Source organism: Zosterops lateralis (assembly GCF_965231275.1).
Source record: "Zosterops lateralis genome assembly, chromosome: 3".
In the NCBI taxonomy this organism is placed as follows: Eukaryota; Metazoa; Chordata; class Aves; order Passeriformes; family Zosteropidae; genus Zosterops; species Zosterops lateralis.
Genome location: NC_139764.1, coordinates 21,827,443 through 21,847,264, shown reverse-complemented (window position 1 = coordinate 21,847,264; position 19,822 = coordinate 21,827,443). Strand labels below are relative to the sequence as shown.

General features: G+C 41.0%; 1 protein-coding gene across 4 annotated transcripts in view; it reads left to right on the top strand.

Moving 5' to 3' along the window:
* Positions 1-8,509: 8,509 nt before the first annotated feature.
* TMEM63A (transmembrane protein 63A) overlaps positions 8,510-19,822 on the top strand; it is a 30,097-nt gene continuing 18,784 nt past the window's right edge. The window contains exons 1-8 of one of the 4 annotated variants that reach the window (XM_083858632.1): positions 8,510-8,603; positions 9,487-9,607; positions 10,507-10,703; positions 12,571-12,650; positions 14,101-14,164; positions 15,314-15,351; positions 16,498-16,640; positions 18,717-18,768. In XM_083858632.1, coding sequence (XP_083714758.1) covers positions 10,518-10,703; positions 12,571-12,650; positions 14,101-14,164; positions 15,314-15,351; positions 16,498-16,640; positions 18,717-18,768 — 563 coding nt within the window. In that variant the 5' untranslated portion in view covers positions 8,510-8,603; positions 9,487-9,607; positions 10,507-10,517. The other 3 variants (XM_083858630.1, XM_083858629.1, XM_083858631.1) reach the window with 3 other exon arrangements.

The following is a 19,822-nucleotide window of genomic DNA, read 5'->3' as shown; positions in this document are numbered from 1 at the left end:
TCAGAAGAAAAGAACTAAAAAAACCACTGTTTTTTGCGTATTTGACTCCAAAACAAACCAGAAAAGGGTATTTTACTTCATGGCACAGGAAATTATGTGATTTCCTGCCATGTACTCATATCTATGTAAAGAAGGAGTATAAGGTATCGGATATAACATGGCCCTTAAAAGAGCAAAAACTAAAGCTCTGTGACCTGACCAGTTTTAATCCTTTTAGCATTCATACTGCAGCACCATGGGAGATGCATCATGGTCGTTTGATTTTAAAAGGGAATTTAGCCACACTTGGTCAGGTCACTTGAAGCGTGAAACACAAACTTCAGTTGTTTGGTTTTTGTTTTTTTTTTTTTTCCTTTTCTAACCTTACCATTTGCTTATTCAAAACCATTAATCCAGGAATGGCCAACATTTCCACATAGCAACCAAATGCATTTCTGAACCTTAATTTTGGCTTTGACATGTGGTTCTGCAGGAAATGCCATGCATTTGAGGCTGGCATCTGTCAGGTTTCCATTTGAATAACTAAAGTCATGGTGACTAAAATTTATTTTATCTATGCAGCATGGCTCTTAGCTTCAGCAGTTGTCAGTGCAGAATCCAGCATCTTTTGACAAATCATACGTGTGGAAAAGATTTTTCAAAGGTACAAGAAGGAATTTAGAGTCCATTTTTCATTGAGCAAAACTTGGGTGCTTAGTCCCTTTTCTCTGCTTTGATTCTAAAATAGAGCAAAGAAAATTTTGCCCTGTGACAACAAAACTAGAAATAATTACAATTTGAGCAGAGACATAGATGACCTGAGAATTAATTTGAAATTCTTGATCATTTTGACCAGATCTGTTGGAAGACCTTGGAGGCAGAGTACAGGAAAATAATGTTCTCAAGGAAGTTGAGTTTCTGCAAATCTAATGGGAGGAATCTGAAAATCATTATGTGAAGCTGACTTGGAAAATTGGCCCTTAAAACTCTTTGAAGGCTCCACTGTTTGGTTTGTTTTCAGTCCCTTGTGGTAGGAAAGCTTACCTCTGGTCTTCAGCATGTTCCCAGGCTGGTAAACTGTTGAATACTTGCTGTCCTAAATGAGAAAATGCTGTGATTATAGGACATGATAGGACATGAAAATATACTGTTGGTCAGGTTGCCTTGAAACTGATCTAGAAACCACAGCAATAACAGAACACAATGGTCCTGTTTCCTAAGTGGATGGGAATTGGTTCCTTAACACAATTTCATGTCCACTGAGAAATACTCTCACTATGATAATTTGAATAATAAGTTCAAGTTCTTACATTGATGTATGAAACTCTTCTCATCTCCACTGGAACTATGGCGCAAAGGAATTACAGTCACCTTGGCTCACTGTTGTCCAGAGCAGTTGGCAATTTGGGGCCTTAAACCTCAGGTCTGCTCGTGCTGGGGCTCTGCATGCAGCACCTGCTTTCTCAGCTGTGCCTGTACAGCCTCAGGAACTGAACCAGACAGGGTGGAAAAGAAAAGGTGCACCATGTTGTGAAGGCAGGAATAATTTGCCTAGGTGTTCCCATGTCACACTGATCCTTTCTTCCACCCTGGATTTCATCTCATTCCAGAAACCATGCCACTTCACAGGACCTGCTCTAAACTTCTCCCAGATTAATTCTGACCACTCACTCTATCATTATCTGATATATAACCTGAATATATAAACATCTACTTCAGTGACTCTAAATATAAACATCTGCTCTACTGAAACTGTGCATAATATCAGTAGGAAAGGAGAGCTGAAAACATCTGGGCTCTCTTCCCAGTTCTGTCCCTGAGTCAGGACTATGACCTTGAGCAAATTGCCTTGGCCAAAATTTTCAAGTCCATATTTAGACACCAAAATAAATAAGCTTACTTTCAAAGGCACCAGCCTAGCACAGCTCCTATCAACAAAACTCTAATCACCAATAGACTCTAATGATTACTGTACTTGAAGTATGTTAGTAAAACAAGCCGTGTCCCTCTTGCCATCTGTTACAGGGAAGAAAGTTCTCTGTTGATCCATAGATCACCTGTGTGTCAGAGCTGCTCAGCCTGCAGTACTACATTACTTTCCCTTTTTACACAGATTAGGCCACACTCCCACTCATGAGGCAATGTCAAACATGCCAAGTCCAGCTGGGAGAGATCCGAGGAAATACCTTTATATCCTTTGCATACATTTGAAAAGAGAAAGATGAAAGAAAAGGAAGTGATTTAGAAAGAGTAAAAGAATCACAGGAAAGGAAAAATGAGAAAAGACGAATGGGGGTGGCAATAAAATACTAGAGAAAGAGGAAGGAAAGAGTGGACAGGGAGGGACAAGAATGGGAAAACCAGAAAGTATGATGATAATATGTCCAACAGGCAATCACACAATAAGGAATAGACAGATTTAGACAACTCTGCTTCCCAAAATGCAGGTGCCAGAAAGCACACGGCGAGGATCCACGTGCCTGTGATGTGCCTCAAGCAGCAGTCATGCACTTGGAACTGGCTGGATGCTGCTGCTCCCCACCATTTCCAGTCATGCTTTACTAAAGCCATGTTCCCCAGAGTTCAGGAACTTCCTTGCTGGAAAAGGCCTCAGTGCCCTTGGTTGTAGCAGGAAAAGGCCTCAGTGCCCTTGGTTGTGGCTGTTTGCCATGGCCACAGCCCTTCACATCTTCTGCCTAAGCCACTTTGCACGCTGACACCAAGTCACCCCAGCCACTTGCTCCTTGCATTCCTGGCACCTGACCCCCTGCTTGGGCTCACCAGGATCACCCTGCTGTCATTAGTGACCCCCTGTGCTCGCCTGCTCTGTCTGCAAAGGAGCCAAGTCGCTGATGCTGTGGAAATTGTAACTCAGACCTTGTCAGCTCTTTGAAATCCTCACAGTTCGGACACTGAATTCTTTTCATCTGCAAATCCAGAAGTTGGAAGGGGGAAATCCTTCCAACAGGAAAAAAAAAAAAAAAAAAAAAAGACTGCTCATTATGAAAGTCCTTTAAAAACTGTTTAATCTATAAATTTATAAATGATCAAGCAGAATGTTTGATGCTAACATTTTAAGGGAAACCAAGCCAGTAAATCAGGAAGTGTTGTCACCAAGGCCTTGGAACAGGGTTCTTATGTCTAAAAGCTGGAAATCTCTCTGAACTTTCTGCAGACAGAGCGTGGATACAGCAGATCAATCATGAGCAGTTTCTTCAAAGTTGTCAAACCGAGTGGTGCTTGGAAAGAAAAAACATAAAAAGGGAAAAACTAGTGCTCTTCTTCTGACCTATTTGGATTAAAACCAGGATTTCAGAGCTTGCTTCACAAAAATTTACTCTCAATCCAAGGCTGCAGCAAACCCAGCTGAACTGATCCACCAATGATTTAGACTGCAAGATTTCCTGGAGTGTTTTCTGGCTCCTGCACAACCAACCACTCATCTTTGTGCTCCAGGGAAAGCAGAACCTGAGGCAAGGATGCTAAATTCTGCCCAGGGCCCATCTCAGTACTGTTGCAACAGGAATCACTGTAAGGACACCTGTGGAGCACAGAGGCTCTCGAGGACACTGGAGTTGTTCAGTAAAACTAATGTATGTTGTACCTGGGAATGAGAAAACTTCACAAGCCCTGAGTGGTTTGATATTTCATACTGGTAACAAGCACACCTGGTGCCTGATAAATCCAATGGCTCATGTGGCCAGGTGCTCTCCTCCTCAATGGGACAAACCAGATAGTGCCAGATGGTTTCTCCATCTTCCTCTCTCTCTCAGGGAGCAGCCTTAATTATAGTTAGTGCTGTACCACCTATGCATTAAGTCCCTTCAGCTTCTATACACATGGGGTTAAAGCACAGATAAGCATTAAGATAACGTGTACATTCAGGAAACAATGAAGTCACCCACGTTGCAGGCCACCTTGCCCTAGTTTTGTACCAAAGTGTGTCACACCAACAGCGGTTGCATTGTGACAAGCTAGCAATAAACCTAACAATCTTGTGTATCAGCAAGGGATTCTCCACACCTGCAACTACTCCAAATAAAACAAGGTTTAAAACCTCACCCTACCCAGAGGTGAGTAATGAGGAAGCTCATGGATTCATAACTTCATAAATCAACTTCATGCAAAGTATGTTGCAATAAGGCTACTTATCCTCCCATACTTTTCAGCATTGCTATTTTAGATTGCAGTTTCCTATGTGTTTTAATAAAATTCCAGTTTTCATCCAAGTATAACTTGATGAAGATGACAAGAAAAATGAATCATGCTCGAGCATCAATACCAATGCTATATTCACCATTTCCTATCTGACATAAAATGCAAAAGAAAAGAAAAGCAAATTTCTATCACAAATCACTAGATATATTTGGTTAAATACGTTGTATTGACCAATGTTGCATTGATTTGGTAAAATCTGCTGTATTGATTAATAAAAATACATTCCGACTTCAATGCAAGGCTATTTTTACCTTGAAATTCAACATATTAGTCCCTTATTAGCCTATGAATGAGAAGCAGCACCACAAAAACAATTAAAAAGAACAGAGAGAAAAGAAGGGTAAATTGTCAATTTAAATCAAGACTTGCTGCTTGCTGATCAGTACTATGACATTTAAATCCGTGTATCTGTCTAGGTTTTTCTATTTGCTTGTTTATATTATAAACATTTTAATGCTCAGACCTTTCAAAGGAAAGTCCCATAATGCCCACACTGTGTCCTGTGGCATACTGAGGGTCGTAAACAGATTGCCAGATGAAGGCAAAGATTAAAAGATAGCAAAGGGCTGCCAGGCTGGAAGCCTGAATTAAATCCATTAAGGTGTATTTGAATAGGCAGATAAGTAAGGAAGAGCAAGCTGGGCTGATGAGTTTCTTCAGAGAGAAGAAACCACGGCGAGAGTTGCCATGCATGGCAAAGCTCAGGCCACCTGCTACTCACCTCCAGAGACTATTGAAGTCCTGTTGGGATTCACCCATCAAGGGATGTCCTGCTGTGATAAATCAAACTAAAGTGACAAGGGAGTTCTTCAGCCATAAGGTCATTTAATAAAGTAAGGGAAGAGTCACACGTGGAAGTGTAAATACCTCGCACACTTGTTCAACCTGGTGCTAAAGAGCTGTTGAAGTGGATATGGAGGATGCAAAATAAAAGAAAGATGGAAGGATTTCAGAGTCTATTGACCTGCTCCCTTAGGTCTTGAGGGTGGTTTTCCATCTGCTCTAGCAACATAATTAAACGTTTGTGAACTAATGACAGTATGTGGTTTTTGTCACCAAAAGAACAGACAGTGGTAAACAAAACCCTATTTACAAGAGGTAGGGAGGAGGGAAATGTGACTCTGCTGTTGAAATTAGAGATAAACAAAATCACACCACTTAGCTAAAGAGCCTGTCTAGACAGAGAAAGAACAAAAACAAATGACAAAAGCTTGATGTTATTCTTGTGAGAGAAAGAGAGAGAGAGAGGGAAAAATTATTTTGTAGCTAGGCAAAAGTCATCACACTGAAGAATGTCAAGACTAGAATGTTGAGATCACTGAATATTACCTATTTTACACTACAGAGTAAGATAATCTAACCAGAGAGATCTAAGGCCTTCTTAATTTTGAAAAGCCTGGCAAGAATCGAGAGTACAAACAGCTTAGGAAATCAGTAAGAAAATCAACAGATTTTCATCTTAGAAGTGCAAGAGCTGTAAGCATACACTGAGGCTTCACCTATATGGTAGATCTACTCTGCTGCACAAACATCAGTAAAATTTAATTTAAAAGAAAGTGATTATAATTATTCCACTGTAAAATCCTGTTTTGAAATAAGTTGTCCACAGGAAGAGTTGTTCCAGAAAAGGCAAGATGGAACAATAACTCTATGACACTCATGTCAAACAACTTTCCCAGCAATGTGGCCCTAAAGAGGAGAGAGTGTGTTTAAAGGTAAAACAACTAACATCCTTCAGCAACAGTGGGATTTCTTTCTTCCAGCAGTGAATCTGAACCACTCTGAGCTGAGAACTTTAATGTAATTTCCTAACTAGCATAATTGTTACAGCCAATTTAAAATCACAGATTATCTACAATGCATCAGCTGGGTAAATGATGAAATTCTGTCTTGAAATGTCTCTCAGTGACTGCAGATAACCAGGACTTTCCCCTTTTTGTGGGATGAAGTGGGAGAAGGCAGATAGCATGTGTACAGCCAGATGCTGCTCTACACTGATCAGGCACTCCTGAAAAGTGAAACAAGGATTTGGCAGAGCAAAACAATTGTGGATTAATAAAATGGCAGGGAGCAAGAGAGGATGTGTGCAGGGCATTAAGTAATGCACAGAGTCTGAATACACGGGAATACAAGGAGTTAAAGATGGAGAGGCAGGGTCAGGACTGTCAAATGGAGCAGAGAGTGGCTTCTTGGCAGGTGGGACATTAATTCCTTTTAAACATAGAAGTCAGCAGATAACCGAGGTTTTGATCAATGTTATGTCAGACTGAACCTTGCAATGCCCTAATTATTTTAAGTTGGTTTTAGAATGAGTTGATGTCAGACTGAACCTTGCAATGCCCTAATTATTTTAAGTTGGTTTTAGAATGAGTTGCTGTTGTAAGACATCACTGCTGCTTCATCCATGAGACTGCAGGTAGGGGTGCAAACCTTTGAGGGCAAGTCGTCCCTAGTTCTCCCTGAACAGTTACATTTTCATCATTACCATAATCTTCCTCTTCCTCATATACCTGCTGCTCATTGAGCTCAATCCTGCCAGTCAGGGGCAAAAGATGAAGGCACAGGAGGATGAGGATGGTTGGCAATGCTGGGTATCAAAGGCCTGTGGAGAGAACAGTGAGATAAAAGGTAGAGAAGAGGTGGACAGCAGACACCTGCTGTACAGTGTTTCTGGTCTGTTGTCTGGAAGCAATGAATCCCTAAAGGATAGTCCTTTGGATAATGTCCTTATGGATATCTGGGAGTTGGTCTTATCCCAGCTCTGTCATAGGCTCATTAGCTTAAACTCCCTAAGTCTTGTTTGTTTGTTTGTTTGTTTTTTTCCAATTCACAACATATGAGTAGGTGTACGGAGACAAGGGGCTAGGCATATCATGGAACATTCATGCTACTACATTAATTTATTATTTTATTTCAGAGCTATCTGTCAGAAGAGATTTGGCCAGCAGGTCAATGAAGGTGATTCTCCCCCTTTACTCTGCCCTCATGAGACTCCACCTGGAGTGCTGAGTCTGGCTCTGGGAACCCCAGCATAAGGAAGATGGGGACCTGTTGGAGTAAGTGCAGAGGAGGGCATGAAGATCTCAAAGGGCTGGAGCACCTCTCCTACAAAGACAGGCTGAGACAGCCGGGATTGTTCAGCCTGGAGAAGAGAAAAGCTCCTGGGAGACCTTAGAGCACCCTCCCGTACCTGAAGGGCGCTACAAGAGAGCTGGAGAGGGACTTTCTACACAGGCATAGAGGGATTTTTACAAGTACATATAATGATAGGACAAGCGGGGATGGATTCAAACTGAAAGAGGGTTGGTTTAAATTAGATAATAGGAAAATATTCTTCACTCTGAGGGTGGTGAGGCACTGGCACAGGTTGCCCAGAGAAGCTCTGGATGTCCCACCTCTGGAAGTGTTCAAGACCAGGTTGGATGGAGCTCTGAGCAACCTGCCCTCATGGAAGGTGTCCCTGTCGATGGTGGGGGATTGGAAATGGATGATATTTCAGGTCCCTTCCAAACCACTCTATTCCATGATTCCATGATCTCAGTGTATGGACTGCTCCACTTCCACCTGCGTGCTTGCCCACTTCACCAGACCTGAAACTGTGAAATCTCTCTGGAAATCGATCATATCTCACATTTCTTGGGGATCCTTTTTTGTTTGGTTGGGGTTTTTTTTGTGGTTTTTTTTTTGTTTGTTTGTTTTTTTGTTTTTTTTTTTTTTTTTTTTTTTGTTTTGTTTTGTTTTTGGTTTTGTTTTTGTTTTTGTTTTTGTTTTTGTTTTTGTTTTTTTTGTTTGTTGGTTTGGTTTTTGTTTGTTTGTTTGTTTGTTTTGGTGGGATTTTTTTTGGGTTTTTTTATTTTGGGGTTTTTTTGTTTGTGGTTTTTTTTGTTTGTTGGTTGGTTTGGTTTGGGTTTGTGGGGGTTTTTTTCCTTCTTTGGTTTTTGTTGTTGCTGTTGTTGTTTTGGGGGGTTTTTTATTTTGTTTTTTGTTGTGTTGTTTTTTGTTTTTTTTTCCCCCTTGTGCTATAAAATGCTCTGTTCTGTTCTGACTTTAGACACCGGTAGGCGCTCTAAGATCTCCCCGGAGCCTTCTCTTCTCCAGGCTCGACAGTAGCGGCAGCTTTTCCCGGTTATTTGAGGGCCCGTTCCCTGAGGGAGGCGCGGGGGCGGCCCTGTCCCAGGAGGGGCGGCCCTGTCCCGGCGGGAGTGGCACTATCCCGGCGGGCGTGGTACTATCCCGGCGGGAGTGGCTCTGTCCCGGGTGGAGCCGCCCGCGGGGCCGCGCCCTGGCGGGAAGCGGGAGCGCGCTCCGGGGGCGGGGGGAGCGCTGACCGCGGGCCGCGCGCGCATGCGCAGAGCCCGGGACTTGTTGCCGGCGCTCGTAACTGCGGGGCCGGGGCCGCCCGTGAGGTGACGGGACGGGGCGGCGGGGAAGGGAAGGGCAGAGAAGGGAGGGGAGGGGGTAGGAAAAGCCGCCCCGGCGCAGGTAAGGCACGGCGGGAGCGGCGCTGCGAGGGGCCGCGGGGAGGGGAGAGGAGCGGGCGAGGCGAGCGCGGCCGCTCCTCAGCGGGACCCCCGCGGCGGGGTCAGGAGCGGCCCCTCCCCGCGGGGAGCTGAGCCAGCCCACCCTGCCGGGCCCCGAGACACCCGCTCCCTGCGCCGGGCCGAGCCTGCCGCTTTCCAGCGTGCTCCCGGGGCAGCCGGCCCCGCCTGTCGCCGCCCCACGTCCCTGCCGGAGCCCGGAGCCCGGAGCACAGCCGGTCCCACACGGAGCCGCTCCCGTCTCCGCAGCCCGGGCCGGTGCTCCCTGCGGCTCAGCCTCGCCCCTGGGAGGTCTCCCCTGCCCTCTGTCTTCCTGGCAGCTGGCTTGTTTGGAAAGAATAGCTTTCGAGAGTTGGAAGTAGCGCCTGATAAACTCCGGTGTGGTGCTGAGAGTTTGGTGTGCAGGCGGTGCAGGCGTGTGCTGAGGATTCCCCAAGGCTCTTCAAAAAATGCCTTATTTTCCGCCAGCGCTAAATTTCAGTCCGTAGAAAGCAAGGATAGAGTCACGGCACAACTTTTGTGGGCTTCTCTCTTTTCTTTTTTTTTTTTTTTTTTTTTTTTTTTTTTTTTTTTTTTTTTTTTTTCCTGTGATGAAACACGTCATCTGAGACAAAATTTCTTACTCACCATGTCACGCTGTCCAACATTTAGAAAATACTGTTTTGGGAGGAGTGTTCTCCATGCTGTTTTTCCCGCTGTTTAAAAGGACAATGTTTCTTTATTCGTACTTGTTTGTTTGTTTCATTTTCAGCATCCAGAATAGTGCTGTCGTCAGAGACATGGGCATTCCTCTTGGAGGCACGACATCCCAAAACTAGTGTCCCTGGACCTGTGTGATGAGGACCTACAATATCTGCTTTTGAAGAATTGAGGTTTTTTTCTGGGAGTGATTTCTTTGTGAATTTGTCAGTCAGAAGCGTGTTCTGCATGAAGCAGTACTTGGGAATCAGCAGGTTAATAAGATCCAAGAAAAGAAATGTTTGAAGTGGAAAGCCCCAAAATAAACGAGCAATTGCCTGTGCTGCTGAAAAGAACTTTGTATCAATAGCCAAATCTCGTGTATTCTTGTATGGTACAACCTTATCTGATCAGGTCAGTTGACCAAAATGAGGCAGATGTCTGTTCTCTGACAAATACTCTTTGTTCTTTCTTGTTTGTGACATAAGATAATTGCTGTGTTGGCCTTTCAGTTGAATTATTTTGAAAAAGGAAATTCACACAATATTCCAAGAATGGAAAGGAGCATGTGTGTTTGTGTAGTAGCTCTTTTCTGTGGAATTAGGGGTGAATTTGTTAATGATCTCAAGATTTTGACGTTTGAATACAAAGTTCACGAGCTGGTGCATTCACACATGCCCATCAAGTAGGAATAAAATCTTCAAACTGCTGTTGTTGGAATATGTAATGCCCTGTGTGATTCCTAGAATCACAGTCCAGGCTGGAATATGTAGTTTGATGTTACAGATTAAATGATAGGGAAGGTTTTTTTAGGAGGAGTCTTTTGCAGTTGTCCTCAGATCTCCATAGAGGATGAGGTTCCCTAGATGTCTGGAATTCTTGTCTGGGCATTGCTGGTAGCTGAACCTGCCAATTATTGCAACATATTTCACGTGTGAAGGGAAGAGATTGTCAGAGGCAGCTTCTTTTCCAAAGTAGTTTTCTGGTTGCATCTTCCTGCACTTTTTATATTTATAATATTAATATATCTCACAAATACCAACCAGGCATTTCACAAGTTGGTTTCACCTTTTCTTTTCTTTTTCTTTTAAAGGGCTAGACAAAATGAACCCTTTCTATTTTCTGGGTTTTGGACATTCTCATCTGGGCTTCTTTGGGAACAGGAGTGGACTTTTCAACAGAACAAATGAGACTTACTGCTACAGCACTGCCCAGGGCAGCACGGTGCTCCAAGGAGTAACTTTTGGTGGAATCCCAACGGTGCTGCTGCTTGACGTGACCTTCTTTTTTGTAAGCCCAGTTTTCTGTTTCCTGAATTGAAAGTACTGCTGACCTTCTCAAAAGTTAGGTTGTTCAGAATTCTCTTATTTATCAGCTTGGAGTTTGGTTTCTGAGAATCGTCAGAATAAGAAATGAGTTGAGGCCCTCCTGGCAACATTAAAGTGGTTTTCAAGTGTTGATAACTGTTTGTGTACAGATGGGATGGTGGTGTCACTGCATGTTGGATGTGTAGATGTAGGGAGAGTGCAGTTTCACAGGATCTGTGTGCAGAGTCAGTGAATTTTGTGGTTGTAGCTCAAATTTTCATCTTAGCTGCAAGAACATTTGGGTTTAAGTACTGGATACATTTGCAGGAAGGAGACACCGTTACTAACTCAGTTGTGAAATGTCAGATTTTCCACATTATATTACCTTTTGAAAAAAGAACTTTTTAAAAATTATATTTCCCAAAGCTATAGATGAGGATGAAATAATGTACTGAAAAGCTCAGTCCTGACAAAAGGTGGAATGTGGTTAGTTGCTATCTGCGGGCTCCAGGACAGGCCTGAAACTGCACTAAAACTTGTGGTTCATTTTTTAAGCTTGGTCTAGGTGGTCTTCAGCCACCAGAAACAGGGCTGCAGACCTGCAGATTGGCCTGAGAAGAGGGTCTGTGGTAGTAAAATAGACTAAAGGGATAACAGTTTCTGAGTTCAGGAAATCTGCTGTAAAGAAACTAAAAATACCTGTGGTCTGATCTGGTCGTTCTTTAGGAATGTAGAGGATATTCCTCAAAGTTATACAATGGCATTCTTTGCTGTTGATTTGGTGTATGCTACCATAAACCCATTTTCTGAGGATGTACAGTATTTACAGATCTGTGTGACCAATGGCACAGCATTTAGTAAGATTTAGTTGAAGTGTTTGCCTTTCTTTTTAAAGCTGTGGCTCAATTTTAAGATACCAAGTCTGCTTTTGAGTTCCTTGTTGTTGAACTCTGCATTCAGGCAGGGTTAGGTATACAGTTGGGTGCAGTGTTCCTCTCTTCTTCAGGTACCAAGGACTGAAAATTATTTATCAGCTTCTGTATTCTTATTTTCATTACATTTTTACTGCATATCCTTTTAGTAACTGTCAGTTGAGGGGTTTCTGATATGTTATTTCTAGGCTGGTTTCCAGAGGAAGTGAGGTTTATGTATTTCATTGTCTTCCCATTTTTATCTTCTGGTCCTGCCTGATAGCTGTAGAGTACTATAGCCAGTTTCAACCAGAGTTGTGAAGAATCTGGAGAACTTTCCTGCTTGCACCAAATTTAATGACCAGATGAAGGAGGAAGATGTAAATTAATCCTCCCTGTTAGGAGGAAGGCTCTCATTAGAAAGTTATATTCATTGTGAAATGTGGAAATTAGCTGTATAATCTTGGCACAGAGGTGATGTGGACATGTATCCTGGCTGGGCAGTCAGTATTTGATCCCAGTGAGTTACATCACTGACACCACTTTCCAGCCAAACAGGTATGGGATGGAGGAGGAACCAGAAGGGAAGGGTGTATGCTACATATGCATAGAAAACAGGCCTTGTTACTTCATTGCTTTCTGTAGAGCCACTTGTTTCTTAAACAGCAACAAAAAAATCTATTAAATTCTCAGTGATGGAGCTTTTTTTCTTGTTTTCTTCATCTGTTTCAAAAAGGGAAAATACAGAGGGCAGATTAAAAATACATTGCAGAGATCAGAGATAGGTTGGTTTGTAGCATGGCCACCACTGAGCTGGTTGGTGTATGATAATTGATTTAGGAGCTAGGACAGCATTTTGTCAGTTCTTAGACACCTAAGAATGATTATTATGAAAAGGGAAAAAATAAATATTAAAATATCTTATTTTTTATTTTCTAGATTTTAATATTACTGTTTTCCATTATAAGAAAGAGATTCTGGGACTACGGTCGTGTTGCTCTGGTGTCAGAAGTTGAAAGGTAAAAAAGATGTGCAATCAGAATGACTTGTTAAAACCATTTGAGGAGTGGTCAGGAAAGTACAGTAAATGTGGCTTATATTAGGTGCATTTGTATCAATTAGATATGTTTGTAATCACTTGTTTGTTAAAAATGCCCTCACACTGCTTTATGTGAAATACATCCCCTCAGAGAGTTACTGTCCATGGTTTCAGCCATAAGTCCTCTGTTTCCATTGCCAGGAATTTCATCCTATAGCTGTAAGTTAAGGAAGTGGAGGTAAGGAAATAGGTTGCTTGTCTGCTGACATGCTGCACATTGATGTTTGCAGTGTGCTTCTGTACAGAGGGATATTATCCATTTTGTTTATCTTGGCTCAAGCCCAGTGTATTCCCAGAGCTCCCTGCACAGCCTGTGCCAGAAAATTTCCCCAGGGTTCAAAAATAAAACTTACTGTGGCAGGTTTCTGAAATTCTTCACTGCTTTTTAGTAATACTTCAAATGAGCTTTTGATTTTGTTATTTCTGTAGGATGATGTGTTGGGATGTTTAAAATCTAAGCTGTGTGTGTGCGAAGTGGGGAAACTTTAACAATGAGCCTCTTCCTGGTGCAATCAAGTTGTGGTAAATTTACAACTGAGCAACAGGAAAGAACTCAAACCTTGGTTTTAGGTGTAACCTATGGACAGTTGTGAAAGATAGATGATGTAAAATAGAATGGGCAATAACTGAGAAGGCTTTAATCCAGCTGGCTGAGGCAGCAATCATGAAGGTGCTCTGGAGGCATGGGACCAACAGGCTGAAGCAGTCAGACACCCAGCAACCTGTGTTTTTGTCCTGCTGGACTGTGAGCTGAGCCTGCTGGCCTAAATTACAGGGACACCTAGAACACACTGCATTCTAACAAGTGTCCTCCTGTAATTACCATTGCAACATTTCTTTTGAGCAACAAACTGAAAACAGGCACTCTGCTACTTTTGAGGGCTACAGAGTTTCTAAATGTTTCTAGGCTTGCTGCAGGACTGTGTGAGGAGATGGCTTTGCAGGGATTTAGTTGTGAGGGGAAATTGTAAGCACTGGCTGTACAATAAAAGAAGAAAGGTTGAGGGAAAAGAAGTGATGTCTTGTAGTGAGGATTATCCAAACAGGAAGCCAGCTTGCAAATCTAATCCTGGCTAGGCTCCCAAACCTGTGTTGCATTCTATTACATTGGTATGGTTTTAATATCCTGATAAAATGTTATTTTCTTTCCAGTTCAGTTATGTCCTCTCATGTCAGGAGCTCAGGTGTCCTCTCTGTTCAACACAAGACATACACAAGTTACTGTAATCAGGCATGTGCTACAGGGTGAAAACCTCAGCTTTCATAAGTGAAAAAGTGTGTTAGGCAGAATTGTTAAAGTTGAAATGATTCTGTAGAACTCCATCATCTGCTGTTAAAGATACTTAAAAGCATCATTTAATGTGTTTTAGTGAATCAAGATATAACCGGTTGTCAACCTCATCATCAGTACCTGAAGATCTTGAATATGATAAGGTAAGTATTCTAGAGTTCTGATAATACTTTCTGAATGGAATCTGCTGTAATTTGCCACTCCATATAGGCCAATGAACCATCATTAAACTGGAAGTCCATCTCTATGCAAAAATGAATTGTTAACTGTGTTTTTATAGAGCCATGCATAATCTCTGTTTCCTGGCAAACTGTTGCCATATCATAAAACCAGTATCTTGTGTCATTGTTTCTAAGTCTGGTTTGTTGGGTTTGTTTTTTTTTTTTTTTAATTTGAAGAGGGACTATATATTAATGTTTCAAAGTGGGAGTGGAGAGTGAAAAAAAGACTAGTAAATAATTTGTACTGGGATAGCCCTTCAAAAAGTTACATTGTGTTCATATTGCAAATAATACCTAGTTGCTCTTTACAGTACATTGTTTCCTCACAGTATTGAGAAAACTGGATGCAAGTGTGAGGCTAATAATAGTGTTATACACTCTTAATAACCAAATTGGTTTGGAGTGGAGGGTAATATTTTGGCCAAACTTTTAACTGGCTCCCTCCATGGTCTTTCTCTCATGGTACACCTCTGTAATTTTGTGTTGCAGCTTCAGAATGAACCATGCAAGAGTTGTCCAGTGGTGGCACCCTAAATTTTCAACATTTTATACATACATGCATCAACTTAATATCTAGCCTTGCAATTAATTATTTGTGTGAGCATCAAAAGCATGCTAGTGTTTGATCAGGATTGCTCTGCTATTTGTGTACTTTACTTCATCTTCTTAAAACCCTAAAGCAACTTTATCTGTTGAGTAACACGTGTCTATTTAGTTGGATAATGTTCACTTGAAAGAAGAGCCCTTTTGAGAGAAAAGGGAGTTTTTTGAACCATAGTGGGATGCTCAGTGAGATCTGAATTCTGTGTCCAGTTTCATTGGGGGATTTGTAAACCTATGTAAGAAGTCTTTCTGTTAATGTGATCACAGCAGTGTTTTTAACAAGCATTTAACTGGTGAACTTGTATTTGACCCTTGTATTTCAGAGCAATAAACTACCAGCTTTTTAGTTAAGAGGTTGCCTTAATATGTCTTGAATATGCCTTAATAGGAAGACTTGTCTTAATTGGATGGATTAGACTCTATTTTTTGTATGTCAGCTCCTAAAAACTACTTCTTTTTTATGTATAGGGATTTTGTTCTTGGATTACAGCTGCTTTTCGGATGCAGTAAGTATATGAAACAGAAATGGTGTGCTGTGGTTTGCTTTGATGTTTTTTAATTTAGAAAGGTGATTTTTATTCAAAAATTTTGGGAGTAACTTTCCCCTTTGAGTAGATAGAATTTTAATACAAGCACTGATACAGGTGCCTCTGGCTGGTTGAAAAAAGGAAGTGAAAACAAGGTCAACTTACAGGAATACTTTTTCAGGATACAGTTGTCCTGCTAGCAGCCCAGGGACCTCCTTCAGTCTTGGGATAGTATGTGAATCTGAGTTAATCTATAGAATTTACATGGATTTAGAGCTAATAATTACACTCTAAGATTTTACTCTTCAAAGAGCACCTTGTGGGTGTTCCCCTGTTTGAAGCCAGCAGGGCCCCAGGCAGGCAGTGGGATTTCCCTGTAAGGGTTTCTCTGGAGAAATGGTGGTTTAGTTGGGGCTGGAATTGACTAACTAGGGAAAGTCCATCCCAGTGTTTCCCAGAAACTGAATGTTAGACGTGTGATGTGTGCTCTTTATGTCTCTTCAGGGTTAGTAGATCATGACTTTAAAAATCAATTTCTAGCTTGGAAATATGAAAGGAGTGGGGGTTAAGCCTGTCTTTCTCCATTTTTGCTAGTTCATTTCCTTTCTCTTCCAAGTTCTCCTATTCTAATAATCTAATCTGCTGACAGTGGAGAGATGGTGAGAGTCCATTCCAAAGCTGTTTATATCTCCTGTTACCTGGGTGTCATAAGAGTGAGGTAGTTCTGTTGTAATTTGCCTCACAGGGAGCCTTTATGGAGATGTGTGAATATTGTCACTAATCTTAAATTTAGAGAGCTAGGCTTGTGACTAGCATAAAGCAGGAGGTCACAGCAAAAGACTTAGTCCTCTTCTAGTCCAAAAGGATTTGGATTCATATTTGCTTTTCAGATTATTGTTTCAATCTTAAATTCCCTAGTGTTAAATTTTGTATGGTGGCATTGCACAAGAAAAATACACATTTGGAACCTGAATTTACACGTGAAAGAACACAGCCATTATGAAATCCAATAGGGATTGATGCAAATGGGGACATCTCTGAGTAGACTGAGGATTTAATATGTGTTCATAAACCACTCCCAAGAAAACTAAGCCAGCTGACCATGTGCTTTTGTGTCTGATGCAGTGATGATGAGATTCACGAGAGGTGTGGTGAAGATGCCATCCATTACCTTGCCTTCCAGCGCCACATCATCTGCCTGCTAATTGCTATCAGCATTCTGTCTGTGTGTGTGATACTGCCTGTCAATCTCTCGGGTGATCTGCTCGGTAAGAATTCATTCTTTTGTATTCTTAGAACAATTCTTTATTTTATATAATAGTAAAAACTTTTTCGTTTGGGTTTTTTTTCTAATTTTGGTAAAATTTATAAGGTGATGTTTTAACCAGTATAGTGGGTTGACTCTGCCTGGATGCCATCTTCACAAACTGCTGCACCAAAAGTCACTCTTCTACAGGGTGCAGTCCTTCATGCACAGTGTGGATTCCCACAGTTCCACAAGTCTCACTAGGAAACCTGCTCCAGCATGGGCCCCTCTCTCCATGGGTCCACAGGTCTCTGCTGTCATGGACATGGGGGAAGTTTCTGGCAGCTTCTCACAGAATCCACCCCTGTAGCCCCGCTGTTACCTAAACTTAGCCACACAAACCCAACACACCCCCTCAGTCTGATGTGGAATTTGTGTGATTGTAGGGGGCTCTCTAAACAGTTGTCAGAAACAAGATTGCAGACCTCTTGCAGACGTAGATGACACAACTTAAAAGGCTCAAGGCAGGATTAACTTTACCCATGCCCTCTTAACTGGTGTTGATCATTATTGTTTTTATTGGTGGTGGTTGTCAATGGAAAACATCTTCACAGGTGAGAAATCTTTTTCTAGTATCGAGTCTGAACCTCTTTTGCTTCAATGAATTTAAAATAATTTTTTTTGATCTGCCACGAGAGATAATTATTATTTTCCTCTTTACAAAATCCTTGTAGCTGCTTGAGAATTACAAACATTTTTTATCTGCTTTTTCCTCTTTCTCATAAACAAACCAGTTAATTTGATCTTTAATGAGAAATATTTTCCATTTGACTGATCGTAAAATCATCAGCCATGCCTTGGATTTTTTGTTTTAATCCAGCTACACTGTCTCCCATTGTTCCTTTATGTCTTGGTTTGTGTTTCAAAATTGGACAAATCTTGCAGAGACTGTCAGTGCTGATTGGATAAAGATCATTTCATGTTTCTTGCAGTGTAGTCCTGATTATGTCTTCCAGTGTGGCACTTACAAATAAAATAATCATGTCCTATAGTCTGCCATTCAGTTTGCTGATGGGAAATCTGAGTTCTTTGAGTGAGATCTCTGTTCCACCCTGTTTATACATTCATCCATTTTTGATTATGAGCCCTTACAATCCCATTCCATGCCTGGCTTTGTATCAGTCTCATCAAGATCATGTTTAAAGTGTTGTTCACCGTTTTTAAGAACCTTGTGACATAGCTCATGTCTATAATAGGATACATTGTACCTTTTCCTTTTTGTATTGTTTACCTGTGGAACTTCCATCTCTGACCTCCGTTTTATGAGTTCTTTCTTGGCAATTCTCTATTTTAATATCAGCTTTTTATTAAAGCAGGACAATGTAGCTTCTGTTTTTTGGCATTAACTTTTGTGAGTCTAGGAAATGCATCAGAAACCAAAGCTTTAGTGTTCTCTGCCCTTCTTCCTCCTCTTCCACTGCAAGCTGATTTTGTGCACTTGCAGTTCTTTCAGTTATGATGACTTAACATGCAATGTGGTTTAACAGTCTGGGCTAGAAGGATTGTTTGGCTTTCTAGAGACACTTAACTCCTTCTCCATTGTGATCATTTACTCAATTTTCCCTCACTTGCATTATTGTTTTTAAAATACTTAGTCTAGGAAATAATGTCATGTAAACCCATTTTTGACCTTACCAAGGTTATCAGCACTGCTTTGTCAACACTGAATTAATGCAGCTTAAAAGCATGAGATAAGAAATCAGTTAAGATAAAAGAAAACTGTGAAGGAAGTATGTTCAATCCCTAAGCAATATTGTTAATGGACATGAAGGGAGAGAACTGCTTCAAAGACCTAGTGTTTAGATTTTCAAAACACTCAACTGTTTTTCTTGATGACTAGAATGTAGTGTAATCTAGGGGGTTTTTTTTCCCAACTTTAAAATGCAGGATGGAGTAAACCAGCATTGATTATTATCAATGAACTTGCTCAGCATTAAAAAGAAATATATTGGCTTCTTTAAAAAATAGAATGAAAGCTGACTTTCTGACAGTAAGTGTTGTGTCAGTTAATTTTCCTACTTGTTCTTTCTCTTCCTAGATAAAGATCCCTATAGTTTTGGAAGAACAACTATAGTAAACTTACAGACTAGGTAAGTAAGTCTTGCAGAGTCCCTCTGTGCTGGTGTCTGTTTCCTGCCATGGTCTCTCAACACAAGAATTGATATTTGCAGCAGGGCTCATGGGCTTGGAATAACTTAATCCCTGTCCATTGACTGAAACTGGGATAAGTTCTGCTTCAGGCTGTGCACTTACAGTGCCGATAAGAAATTTTAAGACTGGGCTTCTACTCTCTCAGGTCTCACTTCTTACACCATGTGTTACTCTTGGCTAATGACTGCATATCCAGTGATATTTTTTTCAGAAATTTTCCCATTAAAAGAAACCATGCTTCAGAAGGAAAGTAAAGCTGATAGATTTACTGGAATGTGTAGCTGGGATGATTTAAATTCCTTTACATTAGATTTATGTGTGTGCATATCCCTCCCATCTGAGATTACAATTAAAATGGCTTTTATGTGTTTTAAAAAGTCTGTAAAGTAGTCGAAGTACAAAGCTGCACAAATCTTCTGATTTATTCTTTCTCAATCCACGTCAATCCCTGACACTATGTCCAGTAGAATTTCTGTTTTGTTTAACCATGCTATGAAACCAAGTAACTAGGTAACCAAAAAATGGGGATTTTCTTACTTTGTTGGATTTTTTTATCTGTAAAATAGGTTGCTGTATTTTAGTTTAATTGCAATTATTAATGCTTTTCTCAAAACTGAAGAGCTGTTCTCAGAACAGGACTTCTGTAAGCTTTGAAGAAGGACCTATCAGAAAAGCAGAGGCTGTTTTCATTTTGAGTAAGGATTGCATTCAAGGAGAGTTCAATTGTGCACTCAGCACAGTAAATAATAAAGTAAATCACAAACATTTTGGCAAATAGCATCATATGTGCTATAAGTCATCTGAATGAGAAAAAAAGCCAAAGGCTGCCTAAATATGTCCATGTCATAGAGTATATTTCCTTTTTAGTTCCATGACCCATAGAATTTTATGAGAAACAAATAATCCTGTTGGCTGTCCAAAGCAGATGCATAGGTGTGACTGACTACCAGTAACTGCCTTTTTTTTTCTTGTTTTGTGTTCAGTGAGAGGTTT